Source organism: Eurypyga helias, unplaced genomic scaffold (genome assembly GCF_000690775.1).
Source record: "Eurypyga helias isolate BGI_N326 unplaced genomic scaffold, ASM69077v1 scaffold21033, whole genome shotgun sequence".
Lineage (NCBI taxonomy): Eukaryota > Metazoa > Chordata > Aves > Eurypygiformes > Eurypygidae > Eurypyga > Eurypyga helias.
The window spans coordinates 21,720-40,845 of NW_010239557.1; the positions used below are offsets into that span (position 1 = coordinate 21,720).

General features: G+C 40.7%; 1 protein-coding gene across 1 annotated transcript in view; it reads left to right on the forward strand.

Moving 5' to 3' along the window:
• Positions 1-19,126, forward strand: part of KDM5B (lysine (K)-specific demethylase 5B) — a gene marked incomplete at its 3' end in the record, with an annotated part of 37,630 nt that overhangs the window by 11,692 nt on the left and 6,812 nt on the right. The window contains exons 6-17 of the mRNA XM_010148198.1: positions 2,141-2,234; positions 3,825-3,928; positions 5,728-5,886; positions 6,442-6,561; positions 6,991-7,149; positions 7,600-7,781; positions 10,672-10,834; positions 11,841-11,960; positions 13,639-13,833; positions 14,316-14,497; positions 15,127-15,251; positions 15,573-15,723. Of these exons, the coding sequence (XP_010146500.1) occupies positions 2,141-2,234; positions 3,825-3,928; positions 5,728-5,886; positions 6,442-6,561; positions 6,991-7,149; positions 7,600-7,781; positions 10,672-10,834; positions 11,841-11,960; positions 13,639-13,833; positions 14,316-14,497; positions 15,127-15,251; positions 15,573-15,723 (1,754 nt within the window). The remainder of the gene's footprint in view (positions 1-2,140; positions 2,235-3,824; positions 3,929-5,727; positions 5,887-6,441; positions 6,562-6,990; positions 7,150-7,599; positions 7,782-10,671; positions 10,835-11,840; positions 11,961-13,638; positions 13,834-14,315; positions 14,498-15,126; positions 15,252-15,572; positions 15,724-19,126) is intronic.

Genomic DNA, 19,126 nt, shown 5'->3' on the forward strand with positions numbered 1-19,126 from the left:
TTCCCTGAGCACTACTGATACAATGCGCCTAACTTTTATGGAAGGAAAATACTTGATTAAGAACAAAATCAAAATATACAGAGCTAAGGCTGAATTAAGCAGCATGAATTGACTCCCTTAGCAATGAGCTGTGATATTTTAAGACAATAATCCAAAAGGTAAGACTTGTTAATGTGTTCCTGTTCCATTTCAGTGCCAAGTAAGCTAAGTTGATTAAATCCATTTAATTCTACATTGAAGCTACAAGCAGTTAATTTTTTGCTAACCTGGCTGCAAAGTAGTAATGTTTGGTTAATGTATCTCGACATTTTGCTCTAACAGGCTATACAAGGATTTGTCAGTGTCTTGAATTGTAAAATCTTACATTCATTCTTACATTTACCAGTTTGTTTCCTGATTTTTCAAAGGCTAATTGGCTACTATAAACCTTAAAAATAAGTGAACTACAGGAAAGTATCGTAAATTATTCTTACCCATAAAAATCAAAGCCTGTGGGATAAGTGTTAGTTTGCAATTGTAAGATGCATACAGTTTTACCTTCCCCTTACCTACCTGGTGAGTACACATTTAGGAGAAAATGTTCCTAATTAATTAGAAAGGAAAAGGATAATAGTCCTAGGCTGGTTTTGAAATGCAAAGGATTTAGATGCCTGATTTAGAAAAGGTAAGGGTAGAAGACCAGCACAAGGCTGCAGAAGTGAAAGTGAGATGAATCAGTAATGATAAAAGGCTCAGGCCAAGAAAAAGAACTGCCCTTTTGAAGCTAAATAGAGGCTTAAGAACTGAAGTCATTTCGACAAAGAGAACACAAAGCAGAGGGAGAAGAGGTCAAAAACATCTGTGTAAAAATTCAAAACAAACAAGCCTGCAAAAAGACCCTAAAGAGAACAACAGCATGCGCTGCCCCTTGGAATACCTGGTGGTGCATTCGGGTGGGAAGTCGTGCTGTGAGAGCTGGGCCGACAAGGCCCCTTGTTCCGGGTTCTGCGAGCCGCTGGCAGGGGACTGATGTGTGAGTAGCAAGAAAGCGGTTGCATGCCCTCGTTTCCTTACGAAATTATGCTTGAAAAATACAGTGTTGGAGGAAGCCGTCTTTACACTGTGGACTTTGAGAACCATTCTCCCACAGTCTCAAAATGTCAGGGAATAAATATAAGAATTAAATGGAAAAACACTATTCTGTGTTGAAAGCTCCACAGTACACGGAATTCCCTCCTTAGACAGGAGTAGTTGTGCTTCTTAAGAGTAAAAGAAAACCTAACTTAGCCAGTTCCACTGAAATCAAACTAAAACCATGGTATTGTTATTGGCACAGGTCTTTGTAGCACTTCCTTTCAGATATCTCCAGGTTGTTCCCTGTGTTACTTAACTCTTTTTTTTGAATACAAGTATTTCAGAAATTTCAGGTTACCGTTTTAGAATTATTTGTTTGTACGTATAAAATGGTTCTTGAGTTTAAATGAAGTTCTCAAATCTCTCTGACTTCCATCAGCTTGGCTTTTTCCTAGAACAAGTCAGGTTACAAGTTTTAAGACCTCCATTGTACCTCAGTGAAGTGTTTGTGTCTCACATCACCTTGTTCTCTGAACCTTTGCACTCCTCTCGGCCGTTACCAGAGTCAATTAAGAACTGTATGCAGAAATGTTTGGGTGGGTGTTTTTGTGGTGTGTTTCTTGTTTTGTTTTTAATTTGGAAGTCACAGTGGTATCTTTTTTTCCCCCCAGTTCTTTTTCTCAGCTCCTGAGAGAATTGAAATATGTGTTTTAAACCATTGCAGGGTTTGCCACCAAAGTTACTCAACTTTAGAGACTTGCAGAGAATTAGTTAGACCTTAATACGCACTCTCTTATTAGGACTCTAACAAGACTAGGAGCATCGGACTTGGCCAGATTTTTCCCTTCTTCAGAGCCAAAGTAGCTCTGAGGGGCGGGAGGAGTTGAGTGCAGGCTGCAGCGCATCGGGTGCACAGCCTTTCCTGCAGCATTGCGTGCAGGGGCCAGCTGCATATTCCAGAATTGTCCATCCGTACCTGGGCAAGCAGCCCTGAGTTGAGATGGCAGGGAAGATTTTCCCAAATGCAAGTGTATAACTGAAATTTTCCACCTAAAGACATTCCTGATTTTTTTCTTTCCCCCTTAAGGCAACCACTATTAAAACTGAATCTGACCCTCCAGAAGCCAGAACTCATAATCTGAGACGTAGAATGGGATGTGCACCTCCAAAGTGTGAAAATGGTAAGTGGCAAGTGAAACGAAGTGTGAATGCAACTTCTTTTAAAATGAGTTTGTACAGACTAAGACCAGAGTTAAATTCTGCAGTTGGAACAATTCACGGTATTCAAAGAAACCAACTTTTGTTAACTTGATTTTTAAATTGCAATTAATTGTAAAAATTCTTGTATTTCTTTGAAACCTTTTTGTTTGTTTTGTGAGTGGTTGAGTTTTCTTGGAAAATATATTTTCCAGTTGGGAAAAAAAAAAATTAGACTTTACTGTCATATTTCTGGTTCGTATTTTAAATAGCTAGCATCAACCCACTAGCTTTAAATAGAGGAAACACTTTTAAGACTGTGTCAGATTTCGGACACTTTTAGGAAAGAATTTGCATTTGAAATCAGGAAATGAAAGTCACAAAGGCAAAAGATAGTATGTTGTGAGCTTAATGATAAAGTTCCCATAATAGGATTTTTAAATTGCTTCTATTAATAGTCCTGAGTCTGTTGTTATCTGTCCTTAAGAATTAATAATTTCAGACTGAAGAAATGTTTAATGCCATCAAGCAGAAGAATAAGTTTGTTGACAAATAATTTGGCAAAGCAAATATAGGAACCATTTACAACTACTTAATCAGCACAATTAACTAAGTGGTTTATGAGTTTGCTTTGTTAATTCAAAATTTTTCTCAAGAATTTGTGTGGATTGTGGTCTTCTGTAATTTGATATTTTTTTTTCTTTAAGGAATGTCTCTAGGCTTTAACATTTTTACTTTTTTCCCCCTGATAGGAGTAGAAGGCAAAAGCTCTAGACAGTTATTTAATGCTTAAATTTCTGACAGATGTAGTTACTCTATTCTTTAATATCGTTGTTAGCTTTTGGACTCCCAAGAAATGCTTGAGATTGTCTCATGTGCAGGGGCAAAGGGCTCTAGCTCACTTGTAACACAGCTACGAACTTCATTGTCCCCTTGTCTTCAGCGCCAGAGCCCTGGGATTCTCCACTCTGCTATGTGGGGTTGCCGGTTTTGGTCAGGAATGAAGACTTGGGTAGTGACACGTGCAGATTAGGTAGGAGGGTAAGAATGCAGGTAGCTGCTGCTTTGTCAGGCCACGACTGCTGCATGCTCGTCTCTGACGATACGTTTTCATGAAAGCTACCGCTGCAAGAACCTGAAATGTGAAGGTCACCCTCGGAAGCTGTAGTGTTGTTTCATGTCTCCATGTGACATGCTGCTATGAAATTGATGGAGTAATTCAACCACATTTGTTAACAGCTCCTAGAAACAAAACCTTAGCTTATGAAGATACTCCTAATTTAACGTAAATTCATTTAAATGAGATTTAAAATACGCACTCAAAGAATGCAGGCTGTTACAGTCATTGCTAGCTCGTGATGGCATGCTTGGTTTGTGTGATAATACCAGCTTTGCCAGGCATTGCAGATGTTCAAATCTTGCCTTAGGCTGACTGAAATTGTGTGTATGGGATAACAAGCAATTCAACAGATAACTGGGAATGATGCCATCTAATAAGTAGTTACCAATCATAACAAATAATGCTAAGCATTCAAACATTTTGTAATACCCTCACTATTTTTCTGTTGAACCAGAAAAGGAAATGCATAGCACAGTGAAACTTCCCAAGAAGAGAGAGCATGCCAGGGAGCCAGAGAAAGACAAATCCAAAGTCCGATCTAAAAAACCTACTAATGCTGTGAGTACACCCTGCCTTCCTGCTGCTTCATACTGATGGCAGGTGTTCCTGGGTTTCTCTTGGGTGTGTAGTGAAATCTCATGTCATTTGTATCACACTAAGGGCTCTCCTGTGTTTGTCCTGTAACCCTGTGGTTGAAACAAAGCAGTATCTGTGCCTCCTGGAATACACATGCTCATAAAGCTTTGTGCTGTTACAAAGCTGAGAATAACAGTATAGTTAAGTTTCTCTAACTAAGGTAACTTGTCTGTCTCCAAGGTATAGTCTCAAAATAGGAATTTTGAAAGGAGTCCAAATAGAAGTTGTTCTTCTGTGAACTGATCTCTCGCCCTGTTGCTCTTTAACATCAAGGGAGGTTAATGCGAGCTTTGGCACCCAGCTCTCCAGCAGACCTGCCACTTATTTGCAATTTCAGCAAGCTTTGTTGTTCAAATGCTCCTTAAAAAAAACAACCCTGGTCCTGCTCCAGCTCTCCACACACCACCACCCCTACTCCAAAAAAATCCAACCTGAAAGCAATGGTAGTTGTCTCACTGCTGAGGTGATCCTGAGATTCTTTCTGTCCATACCACTGCTTGGGTCCTTCCTAAACCCAAAAATGTTCTTTGTTTAATCCACACCTGTAGCTACATAACCTGAGAATGAAATGTGCAGATACTAGAAGCCTGACACCCCCACCTCCCAAATGAAAAAGGCTTCTGGGGAGGAGCAGGAGATCATAGAATCATAGAATGGTTTGGGTTGGAAGGGACCTTAAAGACCATCCAGTTCCAACCCCCCTGCCATGGGCAGGGACACGTTCCACTAGACCAGGTTGCTCCAAGCTTCATCCAGCCTGGCCTTGGACACTTCCAGGGATGGGGCCTCCACAGCTTCTCCGGGCAACCTGTCCCAGTGCCTCCCCACCCTCTGCGGGAAGAACTTCTTCCTGATACCTAATCTAAACCTCCCCGCTTTCAATTTAAACCCGTTACCCCTTGTCCTGTCATTACAGGCCCTTGCAAAAAGTCCCCCCCAGCTTCCTTGTAGCCCCTTCAGGTACTGGTGGTACCATCCCCACCTGGAGATGGTGCTTCATCGTTTAACAACATAAGACAACAGGGTCTATTTGTCCTCACAGCTCCCTTACGTATTTGCAGAGAGCCTTCCAGTCTGTTGCTAGTGAAGGTGTGGTGTAGGAAAGGGAACAGCCAACCCTGCCCACGTTTGGAGTGCCTGCACCTTTTCCCCGGGACTAGGTAGCTGTGTGAAACCTCCATCAGACTAAATCTGCCTAAAAGCATACAGCTCTGCTGGGAGGCTGGTGCCTTTCCAAACCAAAATGAAGGTCTAAGCCAGTATCTCTGGGGAACAGGAGGAGTACTCCCATGAAGAGGAACCCTTTCTCTCTGCTGAGGCTCCAAACAGTTGGTCTCAGAGGAGGAAGCATCTGTGCACACATGCTGCACGTGAGAGCAACAAGAAAAAGGATTTGTGAGCCACTAACAGGTGTTATACGTGCTGAATCCACAGTACTGCTGCTTGAAACTATCCTGGCCACTGCACCAAGTGTTCTGTCATTGGGGAGAAAAAAACGCATGGGAAGGCTTGCAACTCCTGTGGTCCTTCTTTAAATTACAGTGAGGGGGTATTTAAATCTTGACGTAAATATTTTCTGCTCGTTTGACGCATTTCCATTTCAGAGATAAAGTAAAACTAAGCTTCGGCAAATGTTTCCGGTGACTGAGGTACCAAACTGCTCTTTCACCGTGGGTTACCTTATGTGCTCAGATTCCCACTCTGGCAATCTTGTGTTGCAGGTGGATTTGTATGTGTGTCTCCTATGCGGCAGTGGTAACGACGAGGACCGTCTCCTGCTGTGTGATGGCTGTGATGACAGTTACCATACCTTCTGTTTAATTCCACCCCTTCATGATGTTCCCAAAGGGGACTGGAGGTGTCCCCAGTGTTTGGCTCAGGTAATGCAACAAACTGTAAAAGTTAGGCTCAAGGTTATGTTTTGCTTTGTGAAGTTTTTTAAAAAGTTGATTCTAGGGATTGAAACTACAATTTGTTATTACTTAAGGTTGTGCGGGCAAGGTGATAAAGGGTAAAGATAAAATGAAGGCTGGACATGCTTCAAATTTGAAAGCTATTGCTTAAGATTTTGGAGTGATAAACTGATGTGCCTTTAAAGAATACACTGGATGTTCCTTGGCACCTTTCATCTGTATTTAAAGTGTAACTGGGTGCTTCAGTGTGGAGGTCTATGCATCTCAACTCTGCTAGAGGAAGGAGAAATTAGGCATTCATCTAATTAATCTTCATGACGCTTTATAAATATAGCGACTTGGTGAATTAAGCAGAATAGTTTCTTCATCTGACTCTGTGTGACTTGGGGCAGCCGTTTCATTTCGATCAGATGTCCTGCCTTCTTACCCATCAGATGCGGTAACAGTAGCCGACTTGTGCAAAATCTGAGCCCAGATTGTCGTCTTACTATATTACAGAAACAATTATCTTCTCAATTGCAGGAGTGTAATAAGCCTCAAGAAGCATTTGGTTTTGAACAAGCAGCAAGAGACTATACGCTTCGTACGTTTGGAGAAATGGCAGATGCCTTCAAGTCAGACTATTTTAACATGCCAGTACATGTATGTTCACGTATTTATGCTGATGCTGTCACGTAGATTTAATTTCTTGTTCTTAGTTAAAATACATAACTTTTCAGGGGGAGGGGGGAGTTCTGGTTTTGAATGGGATGAAACAAACCCTTGTTGTTGCTGGTGGCATGTTTTTTTTTCTTCCACTGGCTTCTTGGCTTTTGGGTAGGTTTTTTTAGTTTTTGAACAAGTGTCTGTAAGAAAGAGAATACCTTCTGCACCCATTCCTGAGAGAACAAAGCAGCAGCATGTCCTGGGTGGAACCACATTTCTGCTGCCTTTTTCCTCTTGTTTAAATGAATTTGAAATAGGGCAATGCTTCAAGATAAGGGAGGGTCCTCCCTGAGATAGCTGTTACGCACGTGCTTTTTATGTTCTGGTTCCTCGGTATGTACTCCTTGTTTTTCTTCTTGTACTTAGATGGTCCCCACCGAGCTGGTTGAAAAAGAATTCTGGAGACTTGTTAGTACCATTGAAGAGGATGTGACAGTAGAATATGGTGCTGATATTGCTTCAAAGGAATTTGGCAGTGGCTTCCCAGTTAGGGGTGGGAAATTTAAAGTTAGACCAGAAGAAGAGGTAGGTCTTTATTAGCTCACTGTTGGTTTGTATTGTAGTTTTTCATTAAATATATATCTTTAATTCAAAGCACACCAATGGAACTGGGTTGCAAAGTGGGGGTTTTAACTACGTGGCACAGTGTTTGAAGAGAGGAATTGAATCAGAATTTTGAATAAATAAAACTTGCTGTGATCATACATTAATAAATACAGGTTTATCCTGGAAGTTAATAAATAACTTCTGGATTTAAAAAAAAAAAAGCCTCATTTTAACAAAGCAGGTCAGATAAGGTTTGTGAAAGGAGCAAAGACTATGAAGGTTTTGATCTTTGATTCATTGACCTGTTTCTTGTATTTTTCAGTTGGGAAAGATGCTTTTATTCTGTTGCTCTTTTGGCAATTTTAACTTCTTGGGGTTTTTACTTCATGTAAAATGTACAGACCTGTGACTAGTCTGTTCAATTTTCAGGAATACCTTGATAGTGGCTGGAATTTAAACAACATGCCTGTGATGGAGCAGTCTGTACTTGCTCACATCACTGCAGACATATGTGGGATGAAGTTACCCTGGCTGTACGTGGGAATGTGCTTTTCTTCATTTTGTTGGCATATAGAAGACCACTGGAGCTACTCGATTAACTATCTGCATTGGTGAGTTTGAGGAATAAACTCAGCCTGAGAAGCAATCTCCCTTTCATTCCCCCTTCCCCTTTTTAATTAGTGGACTAGACAGAGTTTAGACCAGAATAACCTTTGCAATGCCGTAGCAGCAGGGCTAAATATGACAGCGATTCCTGCTTTGCTTTGCTTTTGGCTAAGAGGTCGTATTTTGGAAAGAGACATCCATTCCCAGTTTTAAAAATCATGAGAGATGCCACATATATTCCATCAAGTGTTTTATTATACTCAATGTAAAACTAAAAACCATGCAAGTTTGTTTTTTTTTTTTTTAAATCATCTGTTTTCAACTATCAGTCTTAGGATCCTGCATATTTTTTTGTCTGTTAAATAGATCATTCTACCATAAATCCTCTCATCAAGTGAATGCTTTTCAACTGCAATCAGGACAGATCTTTGCCATCTCTTTGATATACTAAATAGATCGAACTACTTAAACTTCTCACCTTACAACTTCTGAAGTTTGAGTTATTCTTGTCAGTCTTCCTGAAACGTGTCAAGCTCTTCCCCTTTCCTTTCCTTCTTCACAGAAGTACTCCAGCAAAATGGTAAAACCACATCCCAGCTACTATTCAGTAGGTGATCTTTTCTGTTGGTTATTCAATTGCTGCTCCTTGAAGTAGCTGCTGCTATTGTCCCAAGTAGTCAGCAACTTAATTTGCATACTTTCTTAGTACTTGACGTTTGTTTTAATAATGTTTGAGTGAGGCTTAGTAAATGAGCAATCAGGATTACATTGTAAAAATGATCTTCCTTATTATTTCTTGGGTTTTTTGTGTGTCTGGGTCTTCAGTCAGGCTGAAAACTTTGGGAATGAGAGGATATTTTTTTGTTTGCAGTAAAAAATTAATTTCTTCTGGGACAGCTTGTCTCCCTATTGTTGGATTGGTATTGTGTCCTCCATAATTTGTCCTGAACTGCATTAGTGTTTGCAGTCAAGGCCAGGCAGATGCGTGTGTGTATGTGCACACACGTGTACATACATTCAGAGAAACATGAAAGTTGCCCTACCAGCTTTAAACTTATTTTTCCTCCAGCATGAAAGTCCTTGAAGTCTTTTCTTCACATTTTAAAATATTTTTCTGTATTCACCTTCAACTTCGAGGTTTATGGCTAGGATTTTCTAGCCTATTTGAGAACAATGCGTAGTTGAGGGTAATGCTGTTCTTGGCCAGAGGATTCAATCTTAATGACCTGCTGCTGAAGGAACAATGCTCCAAAGACTGAAGAGGCTGCAGAAGGCAGGACTTGTTCTTGTGACGTCCTAGGGATAGCATGTCCATCTTCAGTGTTCCCATGTGTCCTGAAGAAGCTTGAGGAGATGGTCCCAAGTGAACCAGGCTACAGCAGCAGACTTTTCATAGGGTTTAAGGCAATAGTTCTCCTGCATGACTCCAAATCCTGTGTTTAGTTCTTGAAATGGTAAAAGGAGAAAAACCAAATCTTTGCTTCTAAAGATGTTTTCAAATAAATAAATAAATGTCAGTCCTGGTCAGAGTTAAAATTACAGTCATTGATGCTAGAATTTCTAAAGGCAGGAATGTGGAGCTGTCAGGTAGCAGTGCAGAAAGTCCTATGGACGTCATCCATTCTGGAGCTCACTGCCTGCAAAATGCTGGCACCCTAACATATCCATTAGAATTGTATCTTCTTCCATTATCTGTTCTCCGGAAGTCCAGACACCCCCAGTACAAGTATCCTGGTCCAAGTTTAGCATAGTTCAAACTGCTGTCAAGAATTCTGCTCCTTGGTATGTGTAAGTGCCAAAGAATGTCTGACTATCCTAGTATTGGGTCAGGATGCGGGACAGTGTTTAGCTTCATCTGTGGCTGATCTTCATGAATTCAGAGAACTGTTCCAAGATGATGACCAGGTCCAAGGCTGCATAGTCATTTAACGTTGCATGGTGATGATTCTGCTTGTGCTACTCCATGGGATACCAATGTAGATTTAACGTTGCATGGTGATGATGGTGCTACTCCATGGGATACCAATGTAACTGCCCTTCCACAGTCCCTCCTGCTAGCTGTCCTCTTCACCATGACAGGTGCTGTTTGAGTACAGGTATAAGGTCCTAGGTATGAGGGATATGCTTCTGGATTCATACTTCACTCTGGATTCTTCTGGAATCCTCCCAATTTCTTCATGATTTATGGAAAAAAGAACACTGTTCGGTCAGCTTTACTCTGCCAGCTCCTCAGAGCTGTTGGTAGAAAGTGATTGGTCTGTTAACTTAATTTCTAAATAGCTGTTCTAACATTGTTCTTTAGAAGGGCTTAGAAGGCATTTTCCTCTTTGTGCTGCAGTAAGCCAGCTTCATTGTAAACCTGAAACAGTCTACTGGAACATCCCTGCACAACCTTCATTTTCTCAACTGGTTTGCATTGGGTTAAGTTGTTGCTAAAAGTTCTTTGTTTCTATTCCAGATGTGAATACTTTTTTGTCCCTTTCTTGATGTATTTTGCATAATTTGGAAGCTTAATTTCTACTTTTTTGCTTTTATGGCAATTATGCACAAGACAGAAAGGACTGGCTGTGGTTGTTAGATCCAAGAGTAAGTTTGTGTTCGTGGTGAAAGGCTTATGTTTTGATACTTTGCTGGAATCAGAGGAACTTCACCGAGGACTACTTCAGTCTTCCTCCCACCCGGAATACTTTAAGTATGGGCTCAGAAATGTAGGCAGTTAAATTTAGGTCTGGAGGGAGGGCCTTGTGTAAACTGTGAAGATTCAGGAAGGTACCTAATCTTTGCATTCCTTCCTGGTGATATACCCTTCTTTAGACGTGGTGTATTTTAAAGCAGAAGACTGAAAATGTGACTTACAACATGGCTTATATTTAACTTTTTTTAATAATCTTGCAGGGGGGAGCCTAAAACGTGGTATGGAGCCCCAGGTTATGCAGCTGAACAGCTGGAGGATGTAATGAAGAAGCTTGCTCCAGAGCTATTTGAATCTCAGCCAGATCTCTTGCACCAACTTGTCACCATAATGAACCCGAATACTTTGATGGCCCATGGAGTGCCTGTATGTTGTTGGACTCCTGTGCTACTCCCCCAAACCCAAACCTCTCTCATTTGCACCGAGTTCTACTTCAGAGATAATAATTGAAGTCACTTCTGTTCAGAGATGATGTGGTAGTTTCCATGTGGTGGTATCTTCCTTGTCTAGTGTAATGTGCCGGTATGAACAGATGGGCAATGGAATCATTGCTTTTGGAATTACTTGGCAAATTCTTCTCTGGAGATCCACCTTAGTAGCTTTCTATTTCTGTGTCTCAACTGAGAGGTTGAGTCTCAACCTTTGAAACAATGGCAGGAGCTCTTCATATGTCTGTCTAATCAGACTCAATTGTTTGGCATGGAGTTTCTGGCAGGGGGCTGAAACCCATTCTTTATTTGCCGTCCACATTCTTTTATTTATCCTGGATAATTTTTTATGTATTTAAAAACATTTTTCATCAGTTTCCATCAAACTCCATACTAGATTATTCATGGGAATTATGTCCCTTTACAAGTTAATTGGCTTTTGACTAGCTGACTTTGGGACTTAAAGGAAAATCTGAAAGAAGTAGCAAAATGTATCGTGCCTACTATGCTTTGAGAGACTGCAAAATTGAAAGCTGCAGGAAGACCTGCCTGTTTTCATGCTGATGGTATAGCACCAAAAGCATTAGATTTACAGCACTATGAACTTGTGTAGGTTCCAAGTTTCTCTCTGCCTTCAGCTGCACACTAAAGAGAGCTTTGCCTGTGTGTTAGCTGTGTAACTGTGCACAGTGCTAACAAAGTACAGAAGGCACAGGCAGCTGGCTTAAAAACTGTTTAGCGTGCAGGTATGGCTGAATGAAACCCCTTTGCTTTCTAAGGTTTTATATAACAAGTTACCAAATGCCAGCTGTAATTCTGGGCTTATGTTTTAAAACTCTCCAAAGTCATCACAGAAATTACTAGAATTGGAATTCTGTATCGTCTTCTCACAGCCTTTGGTTCTGTTTAGGTTTGACCTAATGCTTGTCTGTCTTTTCTCTTAGGTTTATCGAACCAATCAGTGTGCTGGGGAGTTTGTGATCACCTTTCCAAGAGCTTATCACAGTGGCTTCAATCAGGGTTTCAATTTTGCTGAAGCTGTGAACTTCTGCACAGTTGATTGGGTATGTTCCAAAACCAGTTCTTTATAAACTATGCAGTTCCAAAGTTGTTCATGGTTGATGTACAGCTCTTAGTTACTGCTGATGCACAAATCTAGTCCACAGATCTGAGGGAGCCAATAACTGGAAGCATCATGTTTTGCTGAAGGCATTTCTTTTATGTAGTGAACTGTGGGCATTCTCTGCTTCCTAAGGTTTGGTTTGAAATTACACAGTGGGGCTGGTGTGTGTCTCTTACAGCAGGACCTAGACATGGTCCTGTGCATGTGTAGAATATGAGAAGCACCAGTGTTGCTAGAATCTACTCCTTTTGTGTCCCCAAATTCCATTCAAATCATCAAGAACTGAAATGAAAGTTTTCTGTTTGTTGCACTTGGACTTCTAAGAGGTGCTTTCTAGAGCCGAAAAATGAAGCCAACTTGGACTTCTTTTCTACTTCTGTGATTAAAGTGGATTATACATGTAACACATTAAGAAAAGTTAGACCTTGATAGTCCTCTTGGAGGGGGGAAAAAAAAAAGGAATTGAGTCTGATGCAAGTACATCCTCTTGGATCATAGAGGTGCTGTAGGTTTTTATGGAAGAATACTTTAATGAGAAGGGAACAGAAAGTTTTGATGAGAAGGTTCACAGACCAGTACTTTATTCCCAGTAACCTTCACTCAGCTCATTGAAACAACAGAGATAGGTATGCATTACAAGTATTAGGTCATAATAAATTATTAAGTTTGAGGGTGTTTTTTTAATGGAAATAAATGGAGAATCCAAAGATATAAGAAATGGTTTCTCCTTCCCAGCAGATTTCTCGGACACGTGGTGGTGTCTGATCTCAGAAAGATCATTTGATGCTACTGATGCTTCAAATTATTCTTTTCTGATTTTTTTTTTTTCCCCTAAAGAGGTCTTAGCTGTTTGTAAATGTACTCTATCTAAAAATGTTGCTACATTTTAAAAAAAATCACTTAAAATTGGAAGAAAGCTTTCTGCATTGTGACTGTGTTCATATATCGATTGGTTTTGGTTTCCTCTTGTCCTTCCATGAGTTTCGTAGAAGACCCTAACCCTAATCTCACTGTAAACAGAGCATCCCTATCCGCCTGGCCAGTGCCAGCCTTAAAATAAAGCTAGGAATAACCTGCCCAGCTCATGCTGAATTGTTACTCTGCCTGGGGTTGGTTAGGGACTCGGTGGTTCGTGGCGTCAGCAGTTTGTCGTGCTGTGGCACAATTCGTGTCCTGCATAAACAAGCCACATCACGTGACTGGAAGGTGCTGTGTGCCCTGCAATCCGCCTGTGACGGGGCTGGCCTCGAGTGGTAAGAACAGGGCAAGTGTTTGTACCCTTCCCTTTGATGCTTCCCCAGCTTGGGTCTTCCTGAGCCTACTGTAGGTTAGTGATTTAGTCACCCCTGGTTATGGTCTCTTCTGGATAGTACGTTCCCCCGGTGAGCCTGGCTACACAACTTGCATCCACAGCATCCACTGTGAAGGAGTTGGAAGTGATCCTAGTTTACAAGAACTCAGCGTCTTGATTTCTCTAATTTTTTGTTCTGAATTATGAATATTGTTGTGGAAGGATTTGTCTTGGCCTTTCATTTGGGTAGTTTTTGGTTAGTAGCCTAATGTTAGTATCTTAATGTCATTTTCAAAATTAACTCTTGATTTAATGTTTTTCAATGCAGCTGCCGTTGGGTCGCCAGTGTGTGGAACATTACCGTCTGCTAAATCGTTACTGTGTGTTTTCCCATGATGAGATGATCTGTAAAATGGCTTCCAAAGCAGATGTTCTTGATGTTGTGGTAGCATCTACAGTTCAGAAGGACATGGCTGTTATGATTGAAGAGGAGAAGAGGTTGCGTGAGAAGGTTGATAAACTGGTGAGTTGTAGGAGCTAATATTACAATAAAGGAAGGAACAGCTGAAACAGTGGTGTGAAAGGCATGCTGGGGTTTGTACTGTTGTCAGCAGCTTAGAGCTACGGAGTGCCTTCCTGGGTAGCACTGTTGATTTCAGAGCACTTCCTGAGTAAAGTCATGAATCTTGTTTTAGCATCTGCCCATTAATTTTGTTTAGAATTTCCCTTTTAAAATAATATTTGTTCTTTCAGTAATTTAATCAAAATAACTTTTTTCATTAACCAAAATTTCTGTCTGCCTGGTTAATCATAGAATCATAGAATGGTTTGTGTTGGAAGGGACCTTAAAGATCATCTCGTTCCAACACCCCTGCCATGGGCAGGTTTTAATATCTTATGTCTAAACTTCATTATTCCTGTCATAAATTTTAGCTTCGGATGCTTTAGTGTGGCATAGTTGCCTCTTCATTAGGCTCTGAAGTGATGTAACATCCTCTCTTGCAGGGGGTTACTGACTCGGAGAGAGTGGCTTTTGAGCTGTTTCCTGATGATGAGCGACAGTGCTTAAAGTGTAAAACCACCTGTTTCATGTCTGCTGTTTACTGTCCATGTAAACCTGGATTATTGGTGTGCTTGTACCACGTCGAGGATCTCTGCTCCTGTCCCACCTACAAATACAAGTTGGGGTAAGCTTTAGATAGCAAATAACACTCTGTTCTGGAGATTTTTGTTATTATATATGTAGATACTGTGGTGGTGCCTACTCTGTTTTGTCAGTGGTGTGAGTCTCGGTGTCCTGTTTCTCTCTGTCCTTTGCAAATACAGTGCCTCCAAAACAAAGTGCTTTTTTGTGCTCGTATACAAAGACTCTTTTCAGCATTTTAGCTATTCTTGCTCCATAATGGCAAAAATTGCTGGATAAGTTAGTTTGCTTTTTTGTGTCTAGTGACACAGTCATCATCCCCCACATCCAGTCCTTGCTGAGTAATAATTTATTTGCTTTTGTTAGCTTTCTTTCCTGTTCTCCTCTTTCCTTTCCTGATTTGTTACATGTCCTACATGAATGTAGCTTGTCTTAAGACAATTTCACAGTTGCTTCAGTTGTAATGTGGAAATTGCTTTGTGAAGCAATTGCGACATTGAAATTGTCTCGGGGGGGAGCCTGGTGCTGTTATATATCTTAATTTTATAGTCCTGGGTGCATAGTAGATAATTTCTGTGCTGTATGGACCAATACATCTTAGAGCCCCTTCCTTCTACCCTTCTGCTCCCCACCAGTTTTTGCTGAGGAGTTTGAATTCTGTGCTAACTGTAGGTACCGCTATACCCTGGAGGAGCTCTACCCCATGATGATGGCGCTGAAGATGCGAGCGGAATCGTACAACGAATGGGCTTCCAACGTTAACGAAGCTCTGGAGGCAAAAATTAACAACAAAAGAAGTAAGTATCCTACCTTTTATCTACAACACAAATTTTAAATGGTTAATTTTTCAGTTTTTAGTTTCTGAAACTTGGTAAATTTTGTCTGATGTGACAAAGTAAATCATATAGAGTTTGATGTTTTAAAGTAAATACTTTAGCCTTCATAGTCCCAGAAATTATGCTGAGCTGTCTCTGTGTGAGAAGATTGTAAATCACTTTGATATAAAATATATCTGTAGTTGAAACAGAAATACATTTCATGTCTTGTGTTACTCTGCCTTACCATTTAAAATCCATCACAGAGGGGGACTTCTGTTAACTTAGTATCTTTCCCCAAAGGTCTCATCAGTTTTAAGGCTTTGATAGAAGAATCAGAAATGAGAAAGTTTCCGGACAATGACCTACTGCGACACCTCAGACTAGTTACACAGGATGCCGACAAATGTGCCACAGTTGCACAGCAGCTTCTTAATGGCAAGAGACAAACCAGGTAAATGTTACTGTAAGTGTTGGCAACAAAATTGAGTCAGTGAAGATAAATGCCTGTGGCCAGGGAGAGATGCAAGACTTAAAAATGGCAGCAATCTTTTTGTCTTCTCAAGAGAGCCATCTCTTACGGGGAGATTCACCCTTCCTGCATGTAGTAAGTTAAACATCCTAAGCTTTCAATCTCTTCTTCCTCTGTGTTTGACAGTTGAGCAGTAAATTCATTCCAGCATTCCCTGAAAGGAAAAATTGGTGTGGTATTTCCAGACAAAGCAACACCCAACAAAATACAGTCCACTTGTCTTTGTGCCATGAGGACTGAAAATCTGTCAGCGGTGCATCTGTCATTATACTCCTTACACTTTATGCCTTGTGCAAAAATAAAGTGTCTGAACTTCCTGAGCTGATGCTGATGGGAATATGGTATAAGATTTCTGAAAAATACTTGCTTGCTCTTTGGCAGCACTTAGGTTAAATCTTTTAGACGGGTTGTTTGCTCAAGGAATTTGAAGATAGGGCAGTGTTTGGGTAATACACTCTTTGTGAACTGGATGTCTGACTTTCTGGTCGTGCTAACATTTTCCATGTCTGAAATGACTTTGGAAGGAGTCAGGAGATCCAGAAGGTCAAGGACAGGTCTCCTCATTGCATCAGTTTGTGACTTTATTGATGTACTAGCCTTTCTCTTGGGGATCACAAATTACCATCTTCTGTTGCAGCTCCTCCACCCAGGCTTAAAATGGCTGTATTTAGTCTCATGGGATGATAGGTTTCTAAGAAAATCTTGGTTTCATATATGTGGAGGACAATATTGCTCAAGTCCAACCATCTTAATAGCGTGAAATACTTCAGGAAAAAGCTGACTGTCTTTTCCCATCTGCACAAATTTCCCTGTCTCTGCTGCTTTGAGCGATGTGGTGTTTGTCAGAGCAGTTGCTCTTTGTGCTAGTATAACTGCATGTGTGTGCCTTCTGCATGTTGCCTGCCGCAGCAGGTATCCTGCAGCTTGTCACTCCCTGTGTTCTTGCAGTACTTTAAAGCCTGACTTTGAAGGACTGTGGCAGAAAAATACTCAACTCCTACTTAAATGTTACTTTTGCACCTGCAATTTCCCTTCCTCATCATTCTTGTGTAAGTCTTTGTAGCAAGGACTTGATAAAAATTCAACTTCTGTCTTGCAAACACAAGAGGACAAAGTCTCTGTCACAGCAACATAAAAATACTACAACAGGAAACGAAAAATTCAACACTCCAACAGGCACAATTTTGACAGATAGGTGATTTCCAACCCAGAGGCTCATGGCATTGTTGTCAAAGGATTTATCCACTCCTAACCTCTTCCTTCATTTAGTGTTGAGCCACCTCTTTGAGTTCCGGCATTCCCAGTCCATGTGTTCTCCCATCCTTGGTATTTGCTCAGTCCTCCTGATGAACTCCTGTTGCAGCAGCCGGGCCCTTTCCAGCTGTTCTGTGCCAGAATGAGCTCTTCCAAGAGTCTCCTGTTCAGAACACGTACCTGACTTTGCTAGGCCTGGAAAAGGGCGGGGAGCAATTTTTTGCTTCATCGTTGACGGTGACAAAAGAACAGACCTAGTCATAGTGTATCAGCCTTTCTGACAGCTGTACTTCCGGCTCCTTCAGCGTGACAGACTGATGAATAATCCTCCCAGTGTTGCACCGCACAGGATCGAGGCAGTGCTTGGATTGCATCTGTCATTTGCTCCAGCATGTTCTTAGCCCTTCCCTCACTCCTCCTTTGAGCTTTCTATCATGTTTCTGGGAAAAGTTCGGTTGAATGTCTTTATAATTAGTGTTTTAAAAATACGTGTTATTTGATGGATTTCTTTTTTTCTTAAGAGATCAAAGGGCAAGTGCTGGTAACCTATGTAGGAAGGTGAAGGGATAATCCTAATACACGTGTTAGCAAATACGGTTTCATCTACGTGAAGTTCACATACCTGCAGGGTGTTGGGCAGCCTTCATCCCACTGACAGCCGTGTATTGGGTACGAAGGATTCTGCTTAATGTTCGTTTCGTGCTTTTGACAAACTTTCCTTTATGAACTGAGCATTTCTTCCAGTCCTCAGTTTGGATGAGTTATGCTGTAAACATGACTTGACTAGAAAGGTTATCCCTGTTAATCGTGGTAGTCAGTGATGCTCAAGGATATCTTCCTGTATAGTATACACAACAATTCCTGGAGAGAGAAGTCCGAAGTAGATGATAAATATTCTCTGAGAGTAAATCCGGTGACTCTCGCTCACCATTCTCTGTAGTACCTGAAGAAATACAGGCAGGCTGTACTTCCCGGTTTCCTTGGGTTCTTATGGTGCTGGGTGATGGAGCAGTGCTAACAGATGCTGTGTGGAAGATTTGTCCTGAGAACACACTCTGGCACTAGCAGGTAGATGGTACTGGAAGGGAACAGTGTGACATCAGGGTAAGCCCAAAAGTATGTTCTCACTCCATCACCTTCCTTCTCCAGGCCTCATGACACCTGTTCTGCTTCTTGGAGTCTCCAAGAGTTTATAGACACCTTGCGCATTTTTGTGCTTAATAACTTTGGGTGGGTGTGGGCTTTTCTTCTGTGAATGCTTTTTATTTTTGTTAGGCTCCTGTAACTTCTGGTTATCAAAACCATCTTGTGACAGTCAGTTTTGTGGTTCAGATATGTGTGTGTATGTATATATATTTATTTTTAAAACTTGTGCCTTTTCCTGGAAGATACTGCAGAACTTCCACAGAAAATAGTAAAACATTTTAGTAAATAGTAAAACCGCATGTGTTGTACCTGACACTTCGAATTCATTTTGTTGTTCAGCTTACTAGGGATTCTGTAACTCCCAGTGTGATGTTGCATATCCTTTAAAAATACCTATTTTTAACATAGAATAGTGAATTAAAATTTATTTTACAGTGTTCATATCCTAGTCATGCTGGCATATCCTGCTGGGATATTATTTTCCTCTGTTGTTTAAATGACATATTGTGGATTAAATTGGAGCCAGCAATATAAGAGATTTCTTTCCCTTACTGTTCAGGGTTCTCAGACCTAGTTAATATTGGCTTGAGTTTACAGAGGTTTTTAATATTAGCCAATTTGTTAACACTTAAGCCACTCATTTCATATGAAGCTTTTAGATAAAAATGAAAATGATGATTTCAGCGTAAAGAGGATTTTTCAGAAGTGCCTACACGTCCTGTGAATATAAACCCCATTCAAAATTGGGATTTGTTCTCTTTTGGTATGGGCATGGGAAGAGCTTACTACAATAGCTGTTGCAACATAACTGAATAGTTTATCCACAATTGCTTTGTGTTCTGGAAAAAAGCCTAATTTTATTCCATAATAACCAGAGCTCTTCCAAGGCAGCGTAGTTGTTCCAGAATACTGTTTAATATGAAAG